At 37.3% G+C, this 16,518-nt stretch overlaps 1 protein-coding gene across 11 annotated transcripts in view; it reads left to right on the top strand.

The window, feature by feature from the left end:
* The window catches only part of LOC105837251 (DNA excision repair protein ERCC-1-like), a 199,889-nt gene that overhangs the window by 75,093 nt on the left and 108,278 nt on the right, over positions 1 to 16,518 (top strand). The window contains exon 5 of one of the 11 annotated variants that reach the window (XM_036292901.1): positions 1,276 to 1,794. The exons of the other annotated variants lie outside the window; for them this stretch is intronic. Coding sequence (XP_036148794.1) covers positions 1,276 to 1,527 — 252 coding nt within the window. The 3' untranslated portion in view covers positions 1,528 to 1,794. Of the gene's footprint in view, positions 1 to 1,275; positions 1,795 to 16,518 lie in introns of those variants that run through there. 11 annotated transcript variants of the gene reach the window in all.

The raw sequence follows: 16,518 nt of genomic DNA, 5'->3' as shown, positions 1-16,518 counted from the left end.
ACTCTTTCGAAAAAACGGAAAAGTGGAAACGCGTTTGGCTCGCAAGCTGAAATCACTGGAAGATATAATTACAGTTTAGATATTATTAGGTTTCCAAACAATTGATGATAAAAATGAATGAGAATAATGTATTGTAAATCGTGAGAATGATGAATATTGGAGAAAAATATAAAAAATTATGGAAGAATTAGTGACACTCAATAACAATAATTTTTTTCAATAATTTATAAAATTAGAAATATGCATTTATATATGTATATATAATTTTATTCAGGTTATTATTTTTATTTAATTATGCAATTATTAAATCATAAAAACTAAGGAAAATATCTAATTATATATAGCAGCGATAAAACTTTATAACCAACAATTTCTACTATTTTAAATTTACTGCTTAATAACTTTATGAATTTGTCCATTAATATATATTAATAAGTAAATTCACAAACTGATAATAGTCCGTGCATGAAACAGTTTTCGAGAAAAGATAGAGAAATTAGAAAAATCGACGATTTTTACACCTTTTCAGTCTCCATATTGAATCCGTTATCTTGAAAATTGTGTATTTGATTGAAAATGAACTGCGAATAACAATCCTATTATTTTCAATGATAATAAGCCGTTAATTGTCTGCAATTTACGAATTATTATGGAAAAAATACGATAATTCGTAAATTGTTACAATTTAGCCGCCATGTTTCAATGAAAATAACAATTTTGACAAATTTTAAAACTACCCTTAAAGTACAAATATTTTGTGCACCGATGCATTGTGCACCGGTTGCGAAAAGAGTTGGAGTTTTATACTATTTTAATGTAAAAAAGTGTTGAAAAAAAAGTTTGCGATTTTTTCGTATTTTTTTACTTAAAACACGCCATAATTTTTTGGACTATTTTTTACACAAATTTTGACAACGAATTCTGAAAGAGCGTAAAATTTTACGTAAGAAATGATACTTTTCACATTTTTTATAGACTTTTAACGTTGCAAATAAAGTCGTTGAAAATTATGTAAAAAATGCGTGCGCTTCGGCTTATCTTAATGGGTGTGTTAAAGGCAAAAGAATGTGTTAAAGGCAAACCACCTTATGTACGTGGAAATAACGTCCAAAAAAGTAGAGGAAATGAAAAGGAGAGGAATGTGCTTGTGCTTGAAATCAATGTGTTTGGCCCACCACACAAAATTAATTTAGTTATTGTGGCGACTTACTTGCTTCTTCTCAAGCGAAGACTTTCCTGATGACGGAGCGATATACAGAATACTTTCCTTGGTAGCTCATCCCGATTGACTTCCCAAGACCGAGATTCTTCGTCGATGCCTTCACCCAGACGACACATCAGGAAATATCGACACAAACAGATCTTCTAGAACCTCCAGCTGAGAAGAAGACTAGGCTAGAGACTTCTTCACGAACAGATCCATCCAAATCTTCAACAGAAGAGGAAAACCTTCTAGAAGAGAAATACGGACCAATTTTGGTCACCCTAACGAAGCCACATATCTCCTACAGGGAGAGAAGAATATAAGGAAACACATTTTTTCCGCGCCGAAAGGCGCACTAAAATAATTAAAAATAATTGTAGAGAAATAAATATTCTTTAAAAACGAAGTCAACACTAACTAATCTTTGGCGAGGAGGTACTCCTCATTATTAATATAGTTAGTAGAATAAGTATATCTTGCATATGTTTCTGCAAAGCAGGCTAGTCTGGCAAATGTAAACATTATAGTATATTGCGTTATTATTGCACTTAACTAGATAAATATCAACAATTTTATTTTTTTTTCATACATTGTAATGCATAATTTCACTACTTTTTTAAAATTTAATATACTAGAACACAACATTGCGCGCGCTTCGCGCGCGCCACTTAGCATTTTTATATTGAACATTGCACTTATTCTTCTTCTGTAATATTACTCTCACACACTTTATTATATTTAATGCCCTTCTCTATCTCACGCTCCCTTATTCTCCCTTTCTCCCTCTCTAAATTATTAATTATATTATTAATTATATTAATTATATTATTTTCATATTGTTCAATATTACTCTTACACACTTTACTTTTTATTTAATTCTCTTCTATATCTCTCACGCTCTCTCATTCTCCCCCCTCCTCCCCACCTCTCTCTCTCTCTCTCTCTCTCTCTCTCTCTAAACACAAATTATTAATTATATTATATTTGCATGTTTCTTAATATCATCTCTTACACACTTTACCTCCATACTTAATCCCCTTTAAATAAATTAAAAATTATAATATATTATATGTAACGTTACCTGTTAATTTTCAATAAAATTTCAAAACTCACTTTCTGGCTTTCTTGTTTAATCTCTCTCAATTATAATTTCCTTTCATCTAATCTCTTTCTTTTTCTAATCTCTTTCGATAAAACTCACTATCGCTCTCTGACCATTTCAACAACTTCTGACAACAAGCATCCAACAACTTTAAAATTAAATTTTTTAAATCTTATGCCTTAATAATACAACATTAAATTTAAATTTTTAAATAAATTAAAATTTATAATATTATACGTAATGTTACCTGATAATTTTCAATCAAATTTCAACACTTTCACTTTCTGGATTTCTTTTTTAAACTCTCTCGATCTCAATTCTTTCTCTTTAATCTCATTCCTTTTCTTCTATTAAAATACACAAAATGTCAAAATAATTAAAACGCAAATGATATTTAATGAGAATAATAATAATTAATAAAAATTGATAATTATTGAGAATGATAATTAATAAGAAATGAGAATTAAGAGTTTAAGATTCCTTTTTTTCAAAATATTTAAAACGCAAATGTTACCTTCCTGAAATCTCGCACTCTCTCTCTCTTTTTCTCTTAATAAGATCTTCAAATTTACTTAATTTCTCTCTCTCTCTCTCTCTCTCTCTCTCTCTCTTTCCTTCTCTCTCTCTCTCTCTCTCTCTCTCTCTCTCTCTCTCTCTCTCTCTCTCTCTCTCTCTCTCTCTCTCTCTCTCTCTCTCTCTCTCTCTCTCTCTCTCTCTCTCTCTCTCTCTTTCTCTTCTTCTTCTACCTATCACTTAATTCTTGCAATTTTTTTAAACTTTTTATTTTTTATAAATATCTATATAAACACTGGCGCAAAAGAAAACGAGACAAAAGTTTTGACCGATTTTTAGGCAATCTTCAAAGTGATGCAACTTTGCGAAAAATCATCTAAATTACATGTACTTTTTTTAAATTAAAGGGCAAAGACTCTACTTTCAGAATCCCTAGGTGAAAGTTTGATTTGTTAAGTGCTAATATAACATATAGTATTGCATTGAGTAGGCAGTCCTCAACTACATATCTCATTGGATACATTACATTTTTTTGCAGTGTATATATGGTTTTACGTCCGTATCAGCTATATTAATTGATTTTGAAACAGCTATAAGAAAATCAATATATCTACCAGTTTGGAGTCAATGTTAATTACAACCAAATGATATATTGATTTTCTACCCCTGACATTCATTAATATTATGTAAATTTTTATTTCTATTTTCTGTATATACCTCTTTAATATTTCTTTTTTTCTTTTCTTACTCTCTGCTTCCTCTATTTCTTTTTTTCTTTTTTTAATATAATGTTTATTTTCTTTAACCTTAAATAAAAACATTTATATATGTTAAAAATAAAAACGCAATTAAGTCATTAAAAATTCAAAATTTTGACAAAACAAGCTTTACAGCTTTTTAAACAATTATTAAATACCTATCTCGTCTTTCTTCCTTTTTTCTCTCCGCTTTTTTATGAAATGTCTTAATGTTTATTAATTTAAAAGAATTATGCTTTTTGAATCTTTTCTCTCTTTTCTTTTTTTCTCTCCTTTCTTTATCTTTTTCTCTTTCTTTAATCCTCTATCCTTTATCTTCTGCAATTTTGAATAAAAAACGTGTAAGTATAATTTTATAAATAATTACATAATATTATATAAAAACATTTTTATAAAAAATTATTATTTACTTAATTATTTTAAATTTTATTTTTTATTTTTTTTTATCTCACGCTCTCTCACTCTCCTTTTCTCCCTCTCTCTCTTTCTCTCTTTCTCTCTCAACACAAATTATTAATCATATTTTTATGTTGTCTATATCTATCCTCTATCTTCTGCAATTTTGAATAAAAAACGTGTGAGTGTAAGTTTATAAATAATTACATAATATTATATAAAAACATATTTTAATAAAAATTATTTACATATTTTTTTAAACTTTTTTTTTATAAATACACACACACACATATATGTATGTATTTATTTAAAAAAAGTTAAAAGAATTAAGTAAATAATAATTTTTAATAAAATATATTTTTATATAATATTATGTAATTATTTATAAATTTACATAATTTTACACACACACACACACGCGCGCACGCACAAATATACACACACAGAAAAAATATAGTCAATAATATATGTAATTGCGAGCTGCTAACTTACAATAATATTTACTGTTAATGCTCTAACACTCTTCTTTTTCTTCTTTCTTACACTCTCTTTCTCTCTCTCTTTCTGCTCCTTCTTTCTATAGAAGTCGCTGTTTCTCCTTCTGTTTTCTTTTCTGCTTCTTTTTTCAACAAAAGTCGAAACTCTCTTTCTCCTACCAATCTATTTCCTTTCCTTCTTTTTTTCTAAAAGATTATAAAATTTTAAAGATATTATTGTTATTTCCTATATATATTACATTATTACTTAATATATCTTAATATTATATAAAAACATATTTTAATAAAAATTATTTACTTTTTTTTTTAAACTTTTTTTTATAAATACACACACACACACATATGTATGTATTTATTTAAAAAAAGTTAAAAGAATTAAGTAAATAATAATTTTTAATAAAATATATTTTTATATAATATTATGTAATTATTTATAAATTTACATAATTTTACACACACACACGCGCGCGCATACACAAATATACACACACAGAAAAAAAATTAGCCAATAATATATGTAATTGTGAGCTGCTAACTACATAAAATACTCAATACAATAATATTTACTGTTAATGCTCTAACACTTTTCTTTTTCTTCTTTCTTACACTCTCTTTCTCTCTCTCTCTCTCTCTTTTTCCGCTCCTTCTTTCTATAGAAGTCGCTGTTTCACCTTCTGTTTTCTTTTCTGCTTCTTCTTTCTACAAAAGTCGAAACTCTCTCTTTCTCCTACCAATCTATTTCCTTTCCTTCTTTTTTTCTAAAAGATTATAAAATTTTAAAGATATTATTGTTATTTCCGAGAGAGAGAGATTATATTATTACTTTATATATCTCTTTATTACTTACCTTATTACTTACACACTTTTGATATAACCAATTTTGACGTGAAAACACAACTGTCAAACACAACTGTCAAACACTACGAAGCATGCGGCTCAATGATCAGCGAAAGAACCAATCAGCATCGCGGATTAAAGGCAACAATTCTTCGAGACTTTCGAGATGACTTCGATACATTCGATAAATAAATAACATGGCTTTTTTAGAAAAGGATTTGTAGTAAACATTTTTTTTTATAATTAAATTCTTCGATATAATAGCTCCCTTTTTCAATTTAAAAATTTTGCTGGCTAATCCAGAACAAATATTGTTCTTTATAGTATACCTAATTTTTAATGCATTAATATTTGATTGTATATATTTAATATGTATTTATCAATTGGATTGTAATCTTCTTTAGTAAAATAGATTACATATAAACATGTGTTTTGTCACATTTTGGGTTATGTTGCATCTGCTTATCCACTTTTTTTAAATTCTTTATTTTTTGAAAACTTGTGAAAAATTACATCCCCTTTTAACTGCTTTTTATAATTGCTAATACTGCAGTAATCTCGCCTTTCTCTCTTTTTGAATGCCATTCTTCAAAATTGTTTATTCTTCTTGAACTGTGTTTATACACGACTTGGAGGTTCTGCTCGGGGCCGCTAGGGGCGCGCAACACTCGCTACTCATGCCGAATACAAACTGACATTAGATTCATTTTTAGCGGACCAAAATACATGGGAGTAACCTGGTCTGGCTCACGGCGCAAAATACTTTTTAGTGAGCTTATGTAATTAGTTATCGATTTCTTGAAACAGAATTAATAATACGAATTTACTATAAAATATGGAATGTGATAATGAAAGAAAATAAAACAATTGAATGTTAATAAGTCGACTTTTTGGCAAAATTCCAAACAATAGAATATGAAACTCATAGACAATCTGATTTTAAAAAAGTGTTGTATCTTTCGGTGCAACAAATATATTTTTCGGGATCGTTCCTGCCTAAGGAGTTGAAACTCGCGGAAGTGATGACAAAGGCTAGGTCTACAAATCACTAAGACACTCGTCTTTATATATTAAAAAAGTGTTTATTTCTTTAATGTACAATTCAGCTCTCAACACACGCGGACGTCGAAGATGCCGCATCGTGTTACATGTGCCGCGATAAGATACGGCGCGCAGCTCTATGTTAACGCATTACTCGGTCACTCGGTTGAGATTCGTTCTCCCGGCTAAGTCCCGATTGATAATTATTCTAAATCCCGCACTCGACACTTGCTCGGAGGATACACGTCACAGCGTATTTGATTAATTACTGACCCGGATGGTAGTTATTTTAAGTTCCGCACTTTAGGATTCACTCGCGGAACGTACGTATTTGCTTTATCGATTTCTGATTGACCCGCGGCCCGCTAATCGGCAGCCGCTCAAATAATGCCGCGAGATAGGCATTGGAGGGCCAATGGGCCCTTGATATGACCATATATGGTCATACTCGCGCGCAACAATTGCTAAATCACAATATGCATTTTTAGTGGAAATGTGGCGTAATTGTTGCTAAGCTTGTGATGGTTTGCCTTTCCCGAACGCCTCGGACAAGCTCGCCGGGTGCCAGGATTTAGGAGAAGGGGGGAAGCCAACTTGCGTGCATCGAGTTTGGTTAAACAATTCTTTATTACGGCTTTTTACATACAAGTCTTAGCCTACGTATAGTCTTAGCCTAGGCGGAATACTTAACCTACGGCGGTACACTATGTACACTATTTACAAGCTACGCTAGTTGTGAGTAATTCTGCCTCACACACAACAAAAGTAGTGGTTGGCTGAAGGCCGCTGTTATTAAGGGGAACCGGGAGTGACAGAGTTACCGACATTTTTTTGTGAACTTGGATTTTTGAATTAGAATAACAGAATGCAAAATTCTTTCACAGAATTAAACCACGCACAAAAATGAGGGGGCAACGTACGATTTGTTCTGATAAATAAAACAAATTGTAATTTATTAGTTACCTAACCTAACCTAACGACAATATTTGCTTTATACAAAAAATCTACAATTTATATGTATAAAATAATCACGTCGTCCCCCCTAGAGAAAACTCTTAGGAATAATATCGTGCAATTAGAAATAAGATTAGAAGCCTAGAAAAAAAAATTTGTATTCCGCAAATTGGAAAACGAAAAAACGAAAATTTAGGTTATGTACGCGTAAAAAGTTGATAAGAGCAATATGAGAAAAAATTTTTTCGTTCTCAATATAAAATTTAATTCATAGATTGATATTAATATGTGTACTTTAATTCTAGAAAAGAATTTCTAAATCTATACAAGAAATACATATGAAATCTCATTAATGATGTGCATAAATGACTCTACATTATCGACCTCATTATCGACTCTGCATTATCAAAAAAGGCATTTCAGGATCTCTTTAATACTTACAAGGATAGTGCCACAAGCCGACGCTAATTTGATTCTCCTTTGATATGTTGTTAAACACAAATCTAAGAAACGCGTATTTTTTTATGTACGGAATTTTATGTTTAGTGGGTGAAATACCCCTTTGAAAGAAAACAATTCTTTTTTTCAGAGCGAATATCGTCGGAATTATAAAAGATAGAAAATAAATTTTTTAATAAAAGTTGTACAGTTTCAAGAGTATTATATGGACATTTCACCGCCCATTTCCCTACCGGCCCTCCGAAGATTTCTGGGGATGACATCGTGGTACCGCCGCTTCATACGACAAATCGCCACAACCGCAGCACCACTAAACGATCTGCTCCGGAAAGGAAAACGGTTTGAATGGTCAACGCAACAACAGCAAGCTTTCAAAAAGATAAGAAACTGCCTAGCCACCGCACCAGTGCTACAATGCTCGGACTTCTCAATACCGTTCGTTCTACAAACAGACGCCAGCGACGCCGGTTAAGAGCAGTCCTTACGCAAACCGTCCAAGGGGAAGAACGAGTGATAGCTTACGCCAGCCAAGTCCTCCGACCGACCGAGAGGCACTACTCAGCCACGGAAAAAGAATGCCTCGCCGTCGTATGGGGAATCGAGAAGATGCGGCTATACTTAGAAGGCTACAAATTTACAGTGATCACCGACCATTTCTCGCCAAGATGGCTACGACCCTAGATAACTCGACCGGCCGACTACCCCGCTGGGCCGTAGCACTACAATAACATGATTTCACCGTCGAGTACCGGAAGAGGGCCCCAACCATGTGCCCGACGCCCTGCCTTGCCAGCCTCTTGAGGAGGGGGAGGAAGAAGAGAACACCGACAAGAACTGGTGACCATTTTATCCTGCAAATGGCATCAACGGATGTTATAGACCGCACGAGAAAGCCCGCACAATATCCAGATTACCGAGTACAAGATAACCGACTGTATCGTCATTTCCACGAACGCCACTCAACTGACGAGGATATCGAGGCATCCGCCTGGAAGCTGTGCCTACCGCTACCAAAGGGAAGAGGCGCTGAGAAAATGTCACGACGCCGCTATCTCCACCTAGGCATAGCAAAGATTTTCGCTCGACTAGTACAGAGGTACTACTGGCCAAGGATGTTTTGACAAGCTGCCAACTGTGCGACAATGTGGGAACTGCCGGGAACATAAGCCTTCGCAGCGAAAAACGGCCAGGCTTTTACATCATATTACCATAGACGCTCCAAATCTGGTCGTAGCCATCGATTTAATAGGACCTCTACCAAGATCGTCCAAAGGCTATGCATGGATACTGGTCTGCCAAGATGTATTCACGAAGTGGATCACCACCAGGCCCCTGCGACAGGTCACCGCCTCCGCCGTCACACGGGCCGTCGAGCGAGATATCATCCTCCAGCATGAATGCCCAAAGAGGATTATTACGGACAACGGACGACAATTTCAGAGCGAATTCCGCGACATGATCACTCAAGCGGAATCGAATACTAGTAGACGCCGCCATACTCATTCCAGTGTAATTCCGTCAAGCGGGCCAACAGAACGCTGAAAATGATGATCATACAGTTCATTGGCCAGAATCACCGCCAATGGGACCAACACCTGCCACAACTGACATTCGCTGCCAACACCGCCATTCACGAAAGCACCCGATACACACCGGCTATGTTGACATATGGCCGGGAACATTCCGCACTCAGCACACTGCAAAGACGGGCAGAAAAATCCCTAGACGACGCGCTGACCGAGCGGCCTACCGCGCGAGCCCGACAAATTCGAAAGATGCGCGAGCAATTTGAACAAATTGTTTACTAACAATTTATTTTAATACTTTTTATCAACAATCTTTTATACCTTTGTGTAATACACTTTTCGTAGTTAATTTTGCCTTTCGCTGCTAAGTCAACTATGAGAACTAAGTAATTGAATTAAATAAATAAATACGAGTACACAAATAAATAATTAACAACTAAAAATAAAAAATAATAAGGAATTGAATTAATTTCTAATTGTATTTATTTTTATTTATTTACTTATTAGTTTATTTAGTTATTTATTTTTCTATTTATTTATTAATTTAAATTTATTTATTTATTTAATTATTTATTAATATAAAAAATACAAATAAAGTTTTAAGTAAGGGAATGGTGTGATAAGCTCGTGGAAAGTCCGTGGAGCCACATGGCACGCTATGCTTCTGCATACACCGGCCGCGCGTCGTCTGATTGATTAACTTCATTTATTAATAATTCAGTAAATAATAACCTAAGCCAAAATTGGTAAAGGAATTTTTAGTTTAAAATTTTACTCTCTTTTACTCTGTAAAATAAGAATTATTTATTATGGGACACCCTGTATAACCGTATTATATATATTGTGATGGGCAAGAAGGAAGTGATCACTAACAGAAGTTAGAAATACGTGAATGTTTTTTTAATCTATTTAGAAAAATTTAATCTAACTATACGTACAAGGCATATGACGCATGGTGACTAATACTAATCTTTCGTGACTGTCCCAGAAATTCTGCCCGAAAAACAAAACGCATTATGCACACACATGCTCGACTTTTCCCTTTCTTCCTTCTCCTCGACCCACACGTACACGCTAAAACAAGGTGAGCATGGAGAAAGACGCTCAATCGACACTTTCGAATGTTCCTCTGATTTCCTGCGTCACCGGTGTCTTTCTAGCCTGAATGGTCCCGGGCCCTTCATATGAGATCCCCGTGCACGCTTTCGACCTTTACTACCGAGTTTTAAACCCACGAGATCGTGATTACAATGTGGCTTGATGGCCACAAGTCCATACGACTCGTGCGGAGAGACACCGGATAGCTAGGCATCCGATAGCTCCATGCTAAGCATCATTCAAAGAAATTTCAGTTTGCTACGCCTACTTTCAAACAAGTCATAGTGCATTCGAAAGAGGAGATGTAAAAACAAAAACCGTGTTTTGGTTTTTGGATGAATGGGCTTTAGTTTCTGAGAAAATTGCTTTTAAATATGTGCATTTTTGACCGATAAGATAAGTATAATTAAAAGTCACTTTTTGACATGAAGCGCGGTGGCCGTGGGTGCTAAGTGCGCGCCTACTATTTTGCTATCCGTGTGAGCTAGGTTCAAGACCAGTTTTAATAATTTTTTTTAGTCTATATGCTAATTTTTTTTTATTTACAATAAAATTTTGCGGTTTTAATAAATATAAATTTCTATAATTTTATTATAATAAAAAATAATACATTTTTATGATAAACTTTTGACATTCTTGTACAATGTCGCGTTCATTTTTTTAACATGATCAAATTTGCTTGGTACGCATCAAAGTTAGCAAATGAACATGACATATTTTATTTTAATGTTAATCAGTAGTGTTTCCCACCCAATGTACGTAACAAAAAATGTATTTGTAACACGCGAGTTGCTTTTATAATATGTTTATGGTGCAAGAAAACATTTGTTTCCAATGTTTTTATGTAAATTTTCACCCACAACATTGTATAAAAATATCAGAATTTTATAATAAATAAAAATGTTTTATTTTTTATTATAATAAAATTATAGAAATTTATATTTATTAAAATCAAAATTTTATTGTAAATAAAAAAAAATAAAATTAGCATATAGACTAAAAAAAAATTATTAGAACTGGTCTTGAACCTAGCTCACACGGATAGCAAAACAGTAGGCGCGCACTTAGCACTCACGGCCACCGCGCTTCATGTCGAAAAGTGACTTTCAATTATACTTATCTTATCGGTCGAAAATGCACATATTTAAAAGCAATTTTCTCAGAAACTAAAGCCCATTCATCCAAAAGCCAAAACACGGTTATTGTTTTTTCACTTCCTCTCTTCTTTCGAATGCACTATGCTCGTTTGAAAGTTTTAATAACGTTGTCTTTATCGGAGTACACGTCAATCACGGTCCCCTTTTTCCACGAGTTCCGCGGCGCTTGCAGGTCCATTATCATAATTAGATCACCTATTTGTATAGATTTGACCTTCTTTGACTATTTCTTATGTCCGAATAGCGTGGGTACATTATGGCATCTACTCTTAGGTAAAGATGCCATAATCGGGTTTTATGGTTTCGCGCGTTGTAACTTACAAATCAAGCATCTTGAGACTATATCATGGATTTTAATGCATTCCTTAAACCGGTGATGTGATATTTTTGTTGCATTTTGTTTAACACGGTTTCGTTGCTCGAGTGTCGAAAATGTCTGTGGTAACTTACGATTAAGGGCCTCATCTGCGAATTTCGGCCGTCTAGAATGATTGGGTCGCAGAATGAAAACGATGCGTTGACGATTCCCGTGACTCGCCCCCCCCCCCCAAGCGCATAATCCCGTCCTCGTTTTAAAAAGGCATTACCTGAATAATGCGACTGTTCTGTCTAATGTTCCATCGTGGAGAGCACGCATTTCGTCGAGAAAACTTTCTGCAGAACGCGTATTACGTAATTTTCTGCTTATACAAGCTTGTCTAATTCATTTTTTATTCGCGATACCTTGCGTCAACGATCAAAATATTTACGTATTCGTCGCGCGTTGGCGATCAGACCACGCCATCTGAAGAGGCGAGCTACGAGCGGTAAACTTTTTTGGAAACTATATTTGTCGTGAATATCTGCGTTTTTCCAATCTGTCGATGGATTTTTCTTCGCGATGGTGAGTTTCTTTGATGTGGGCCATTACAATTCCGTTGATTTTAAGAAATCCGGCTTTTCGAACCACATATCCTTGATTTTTGCGTCTTCGCAAATCCCACGCGTCGCGCAGTCGGCAGATTCATCTTGATCGGCACCCATCGTCATGTCACAGAAGCCACGAGTTCGCTAATCTCGCCGAGTCGATGCGCAACGAATGCCTGGCGTGTGTGTGGTTCCGTTTTTAGCCATCGTAAGATTGTTTGCGAATCCGACCACAAGTACCACTACTCGCACATTATGTCTAGTTTTTTCGCGACCGAGCAGATTAAGCATGCGGCAAAGTTGCCTGAAGTTCTAACCGCGGGATAGACATGGGCTTCACGGGCGCTACGCGCGACTTCGCCATGGTCAATGCCACGTGCGCGCGATGGTTCGATATGAAACGGATGTATACAGCTGCAGCATATGCCTTGAGACTCGCGTCACAAAATGCATGCAACTGCGCGCTTTCAAACAGATTATTTTTCGGTGTTATGCACCGCGGAATGCGAATATCTCCTAAATCGCGCAAACTTTGCAGCCACGACAACCATCTCACGTCCCGCAACGGCTCATCTCAGTCAATTTTACTAACAAGGAAACCTCGCGAACCCGAAAATTCTGATTTTAATGTAACTTGGCATTAGTGTAGAGGGGGTAAATACATGAATTTAGAAATTATAAGTTGGTGCTTATAAACGATTTAAAGGATTGAAACCACCCTTCAAAAATTTAGAGTTTTTGCCTTTTTTCGATATATCTCGTAAACTAAACAAAATAAAAAAATGTTTCATACAAAAGTTTTACAGTATAAGTACCTCTAGTTAACTATGTTATTTATTTTTCTAAAAAAAATTTTTTTCAAAAACAAATTTTTTTTTTGCAAAAGAAATTTTTGGGAATAAATAAATAGAATAGTTAAATAGAAGTATTTATGCCGTAAAACTTTTGTACGAAACATTTTTTTATATTTTGTTTAGTTTACGAGATATATCGAGAAAACGCAAAAATGTCTCAACTTTGAAGCGTGCTTTCACCCCTTCAAGCCGGTTTTCAACCAAAATAAAACATTTCTAAATTAATGTATTTACCCCTCTACATTTATGCCAAGTTTCATTAAAATCAGAAAATTTTCCGTTTGGGCTTATAAACGGTTTGAAGGAGTAAAATTATCTTTCAAAGGTTGAAATATTTTTAGCTTTTCTCGATATATCTCGTAAACTAAACAAAATATAAAAAAATGTTTTATACAAAAGTTTTACAGCATAAATACTTTTATTTAACTACGCTGTTTATTTTTTGAAAAATATGTTAATTATTTTCTTAATATGTTAATTATTTTATTTCAAATTACACATATTCCACCAACGCCTATAAATGAAAGAGAAATACAATTACGTGATGTGATAAAAGATATTACAACAAATGCATTGAATGACTTATCATTTGATGAACTGTGTGAAAGCAACGTGACTACTCTAATATTGCGCACCTGTTAGATGAAAACTAATACATACAGGGATGCAGATATAAATGTATAGTATTATAACATAGATAATATATAACATACGTAATATAATAATAATAATAATAATAATAATAGTGACGGGGGCGGTCCTCCTGCGAAGCCCACTTTGGCACTTAGACCGAGTCCATTGTGCCTCCCCGTTATCAGCTGCCCTAACGGGGCCCCGCTTCCTTCCAAAAGCGGAGCAGATCCCCCACAGGCAGCTGCCTCACCTGGTCCTGTTCTAGAAAACCTGAGCCCAGCAGGCGTGTTCTTGGTCCGACCAGTGCTGGGCAATTCCCAAGAATGTGGAGGCTAGTTTCCTCCTCTTCACCGCACAACCTACAGCTGGGCGTATCGCTACGACCCAATTTGTGCAGGTGATAGTTGAGATCCCCATGGCCCGTGAGCAGTTGTGTCGCGAGCCTGGCGTCCCTCCTACCTAGAGATCTTATGCTCTTGGCCAGGTCCTCGCTAGGACATTCCCCCAGCATGGCCCTAGCCTGTCTGCATTTGCTCTCTGTTTCTTTCTTCCAGTATTCAAGATGCTGGTCCCGGAGCCAGCCCCTGATTCTCCCCCTGCCTAGGTAGAAAGAGATCCCAACAGCCGGCTCCGGTCCCAACAGCCTTGTTTCGGCCGCCTCCTTAGCGAGCAGGTCCGCCATTTCGTTGCCCTTGATCCCTGCGTGCCCAGGGACCCATACCAGGCCGACATCATTCTTCTCCGCCAACTCATCCAGTACGCACTTGCAGTCCCAGACTAGTCGCGAGTTAATTCTTGGACCCTCAAGCGCCTTAAGCGCCGCCTGACTGTCCGAGCAAATCCGGATGCGCCTTCCCACCCTATCAGACTCTAATAGGTTCTGGGCACATCTCATGATGGCTAACACCTCCGCCTGGAAAACCGTAGCGTGCTCGCCAAGCGGAACGACGATTCTTGCCCGGTCGCGCTGACAGTAAAGACCAGCTCCAGAGCCCGCACTCGTTCTGGAGCCATCCGTGAACCAGACGTCCCCGTCCCGAGGAACCGGTCCCTTAGAGCCGTTCCACTCCCAGCGTCCGGGGAAGCTTATCCTGTACCGTCTTTCGAAGGTACGAATCACAGGTCTCCTATCCTGTCCCATTGCAAAAATGGTGCCCGATAGGATTCCTTCGGGAAATCTCGTGTGGAGGGCTCCTGCCTTCCACCTTGATTCACACCTTAGGCGATAGGCCGCCGCCGCCGCGGCCGCCACTATCACCCGATCGAGGGGCTCGACGCCAAGCAGCATCTCCATCGCCACCACCGGCGTGGTCTGCATGGCCCCCAGAGCCCCTCTTAAAACTAGAGCTTTGACGTGCTCCAGCGCTAACTTAGCGGTCTTTCCCAAAACCCTTGGCCACCATACGACAGACGCGTAAAGCAGCCTAGGTTTGAGTATCGCCGTGTATATCCAGTGGACTATTTTCGGTTTGAGACCCCAGGTCTGCCCGAATGTCTTTCTGCATATCCAGAAGTAGGAGCACACACTCCTACAACGGTTCTCCAGATGTACCTTCCATGTCAGCTTCCTATCTAGGATCACTCCCAGATATTTAGTCGATACAGTTGGAACTAATCTCGTTCCTTCAAGGACCGGCCCCTCCACCGGGCATACCTTGTACCTGCGAGTGAAGATTACGAGCCCGGTCTTTAGTGGATTCACCGCCAGACCAGTCTCGCCACACCACTCTTCAATCACCTCTAAGGCTCTCTGCGTGAGCTCCAGAAGCGTCTCCAAAAAGGGTTCTCGTATCAGGATAGCCAGATCATCCGCATATCCTAATGTAAAGAAGCTCCTTTTGTTCAGCGTCCTGAGCAGTCTATCTGCCACCAGACACCACAATAGTGGAGAGAGAACTCCCCCTTGCGGGCAGCCTCTCTTCACCCATCCACTGACCTTCACTGTTCCCAATGAGGCCGTTACCTGTCGCCCGAGCATGCCTCTAATCCAATCCACGATCCTTTCCGGCACACCCCTGCGAGTAGCTTCCTCACACACCACCTCGTGCGGTGTGTTCTTGAAGGTTCCTTCTATGTCTAGAAAAGTGCCAACCACGAAGTCCTTCCTCTCCAATTGCTCTTCGATAAACGATACAGCGGAGTGAAGCGCCGATTCTGTGGAGTATCCCGTGCGATACGCGTGCTGATTCACGTGCAGCGGGTGCTGCAGTAGAACCACGTCGCGTATGTAGACATCTACCAGCCTTTCCAGCGTCTTAAGAAGAAAAGACGTTAGGCTGATTGGACGAAAATCCTTGGCGGAGCTGTAGCCCGTTCTTCCCGCTTTGGGAATAAATACAACTCTCGCCTGCCTCCAAGCCCTAGGTGTATAGCCCAGTGCCAAACAAGCCCTTAGCGTCCGCGTGAGCGGCCCGGTGATCTCCTCCAGCCCTTCCTGGAGAAGGGCCGGAAATACCCGGTCCGGCCCAGCCGACTTGAAGGGCTTGAAACCTTCTATGGCCCATTTGACCTTGTCAGGCCCAACGATTTTTGCCGCAAGAGACCAGTCCTCTCTTCGTACCCTACGGAGATTTAAGTTTCCCT

This window comes from Monomorium pharaonis, chromosome 1, assembly GCF_013373865.1.
Source record: "Monomorium pharaonis isolate MP-MQ-018 chromosome 1, ASM1337386v2, whole genome shotgun sequence".
NCBI lineage: Eukaryota > Metazoa > Arthropoda > Insecta > Hymenoptera > Formicidae > Monomorium > Monomorium pharaonis.
This window is presented reverse-complemented; position numbering and strand designations above follow the sequence as displayed.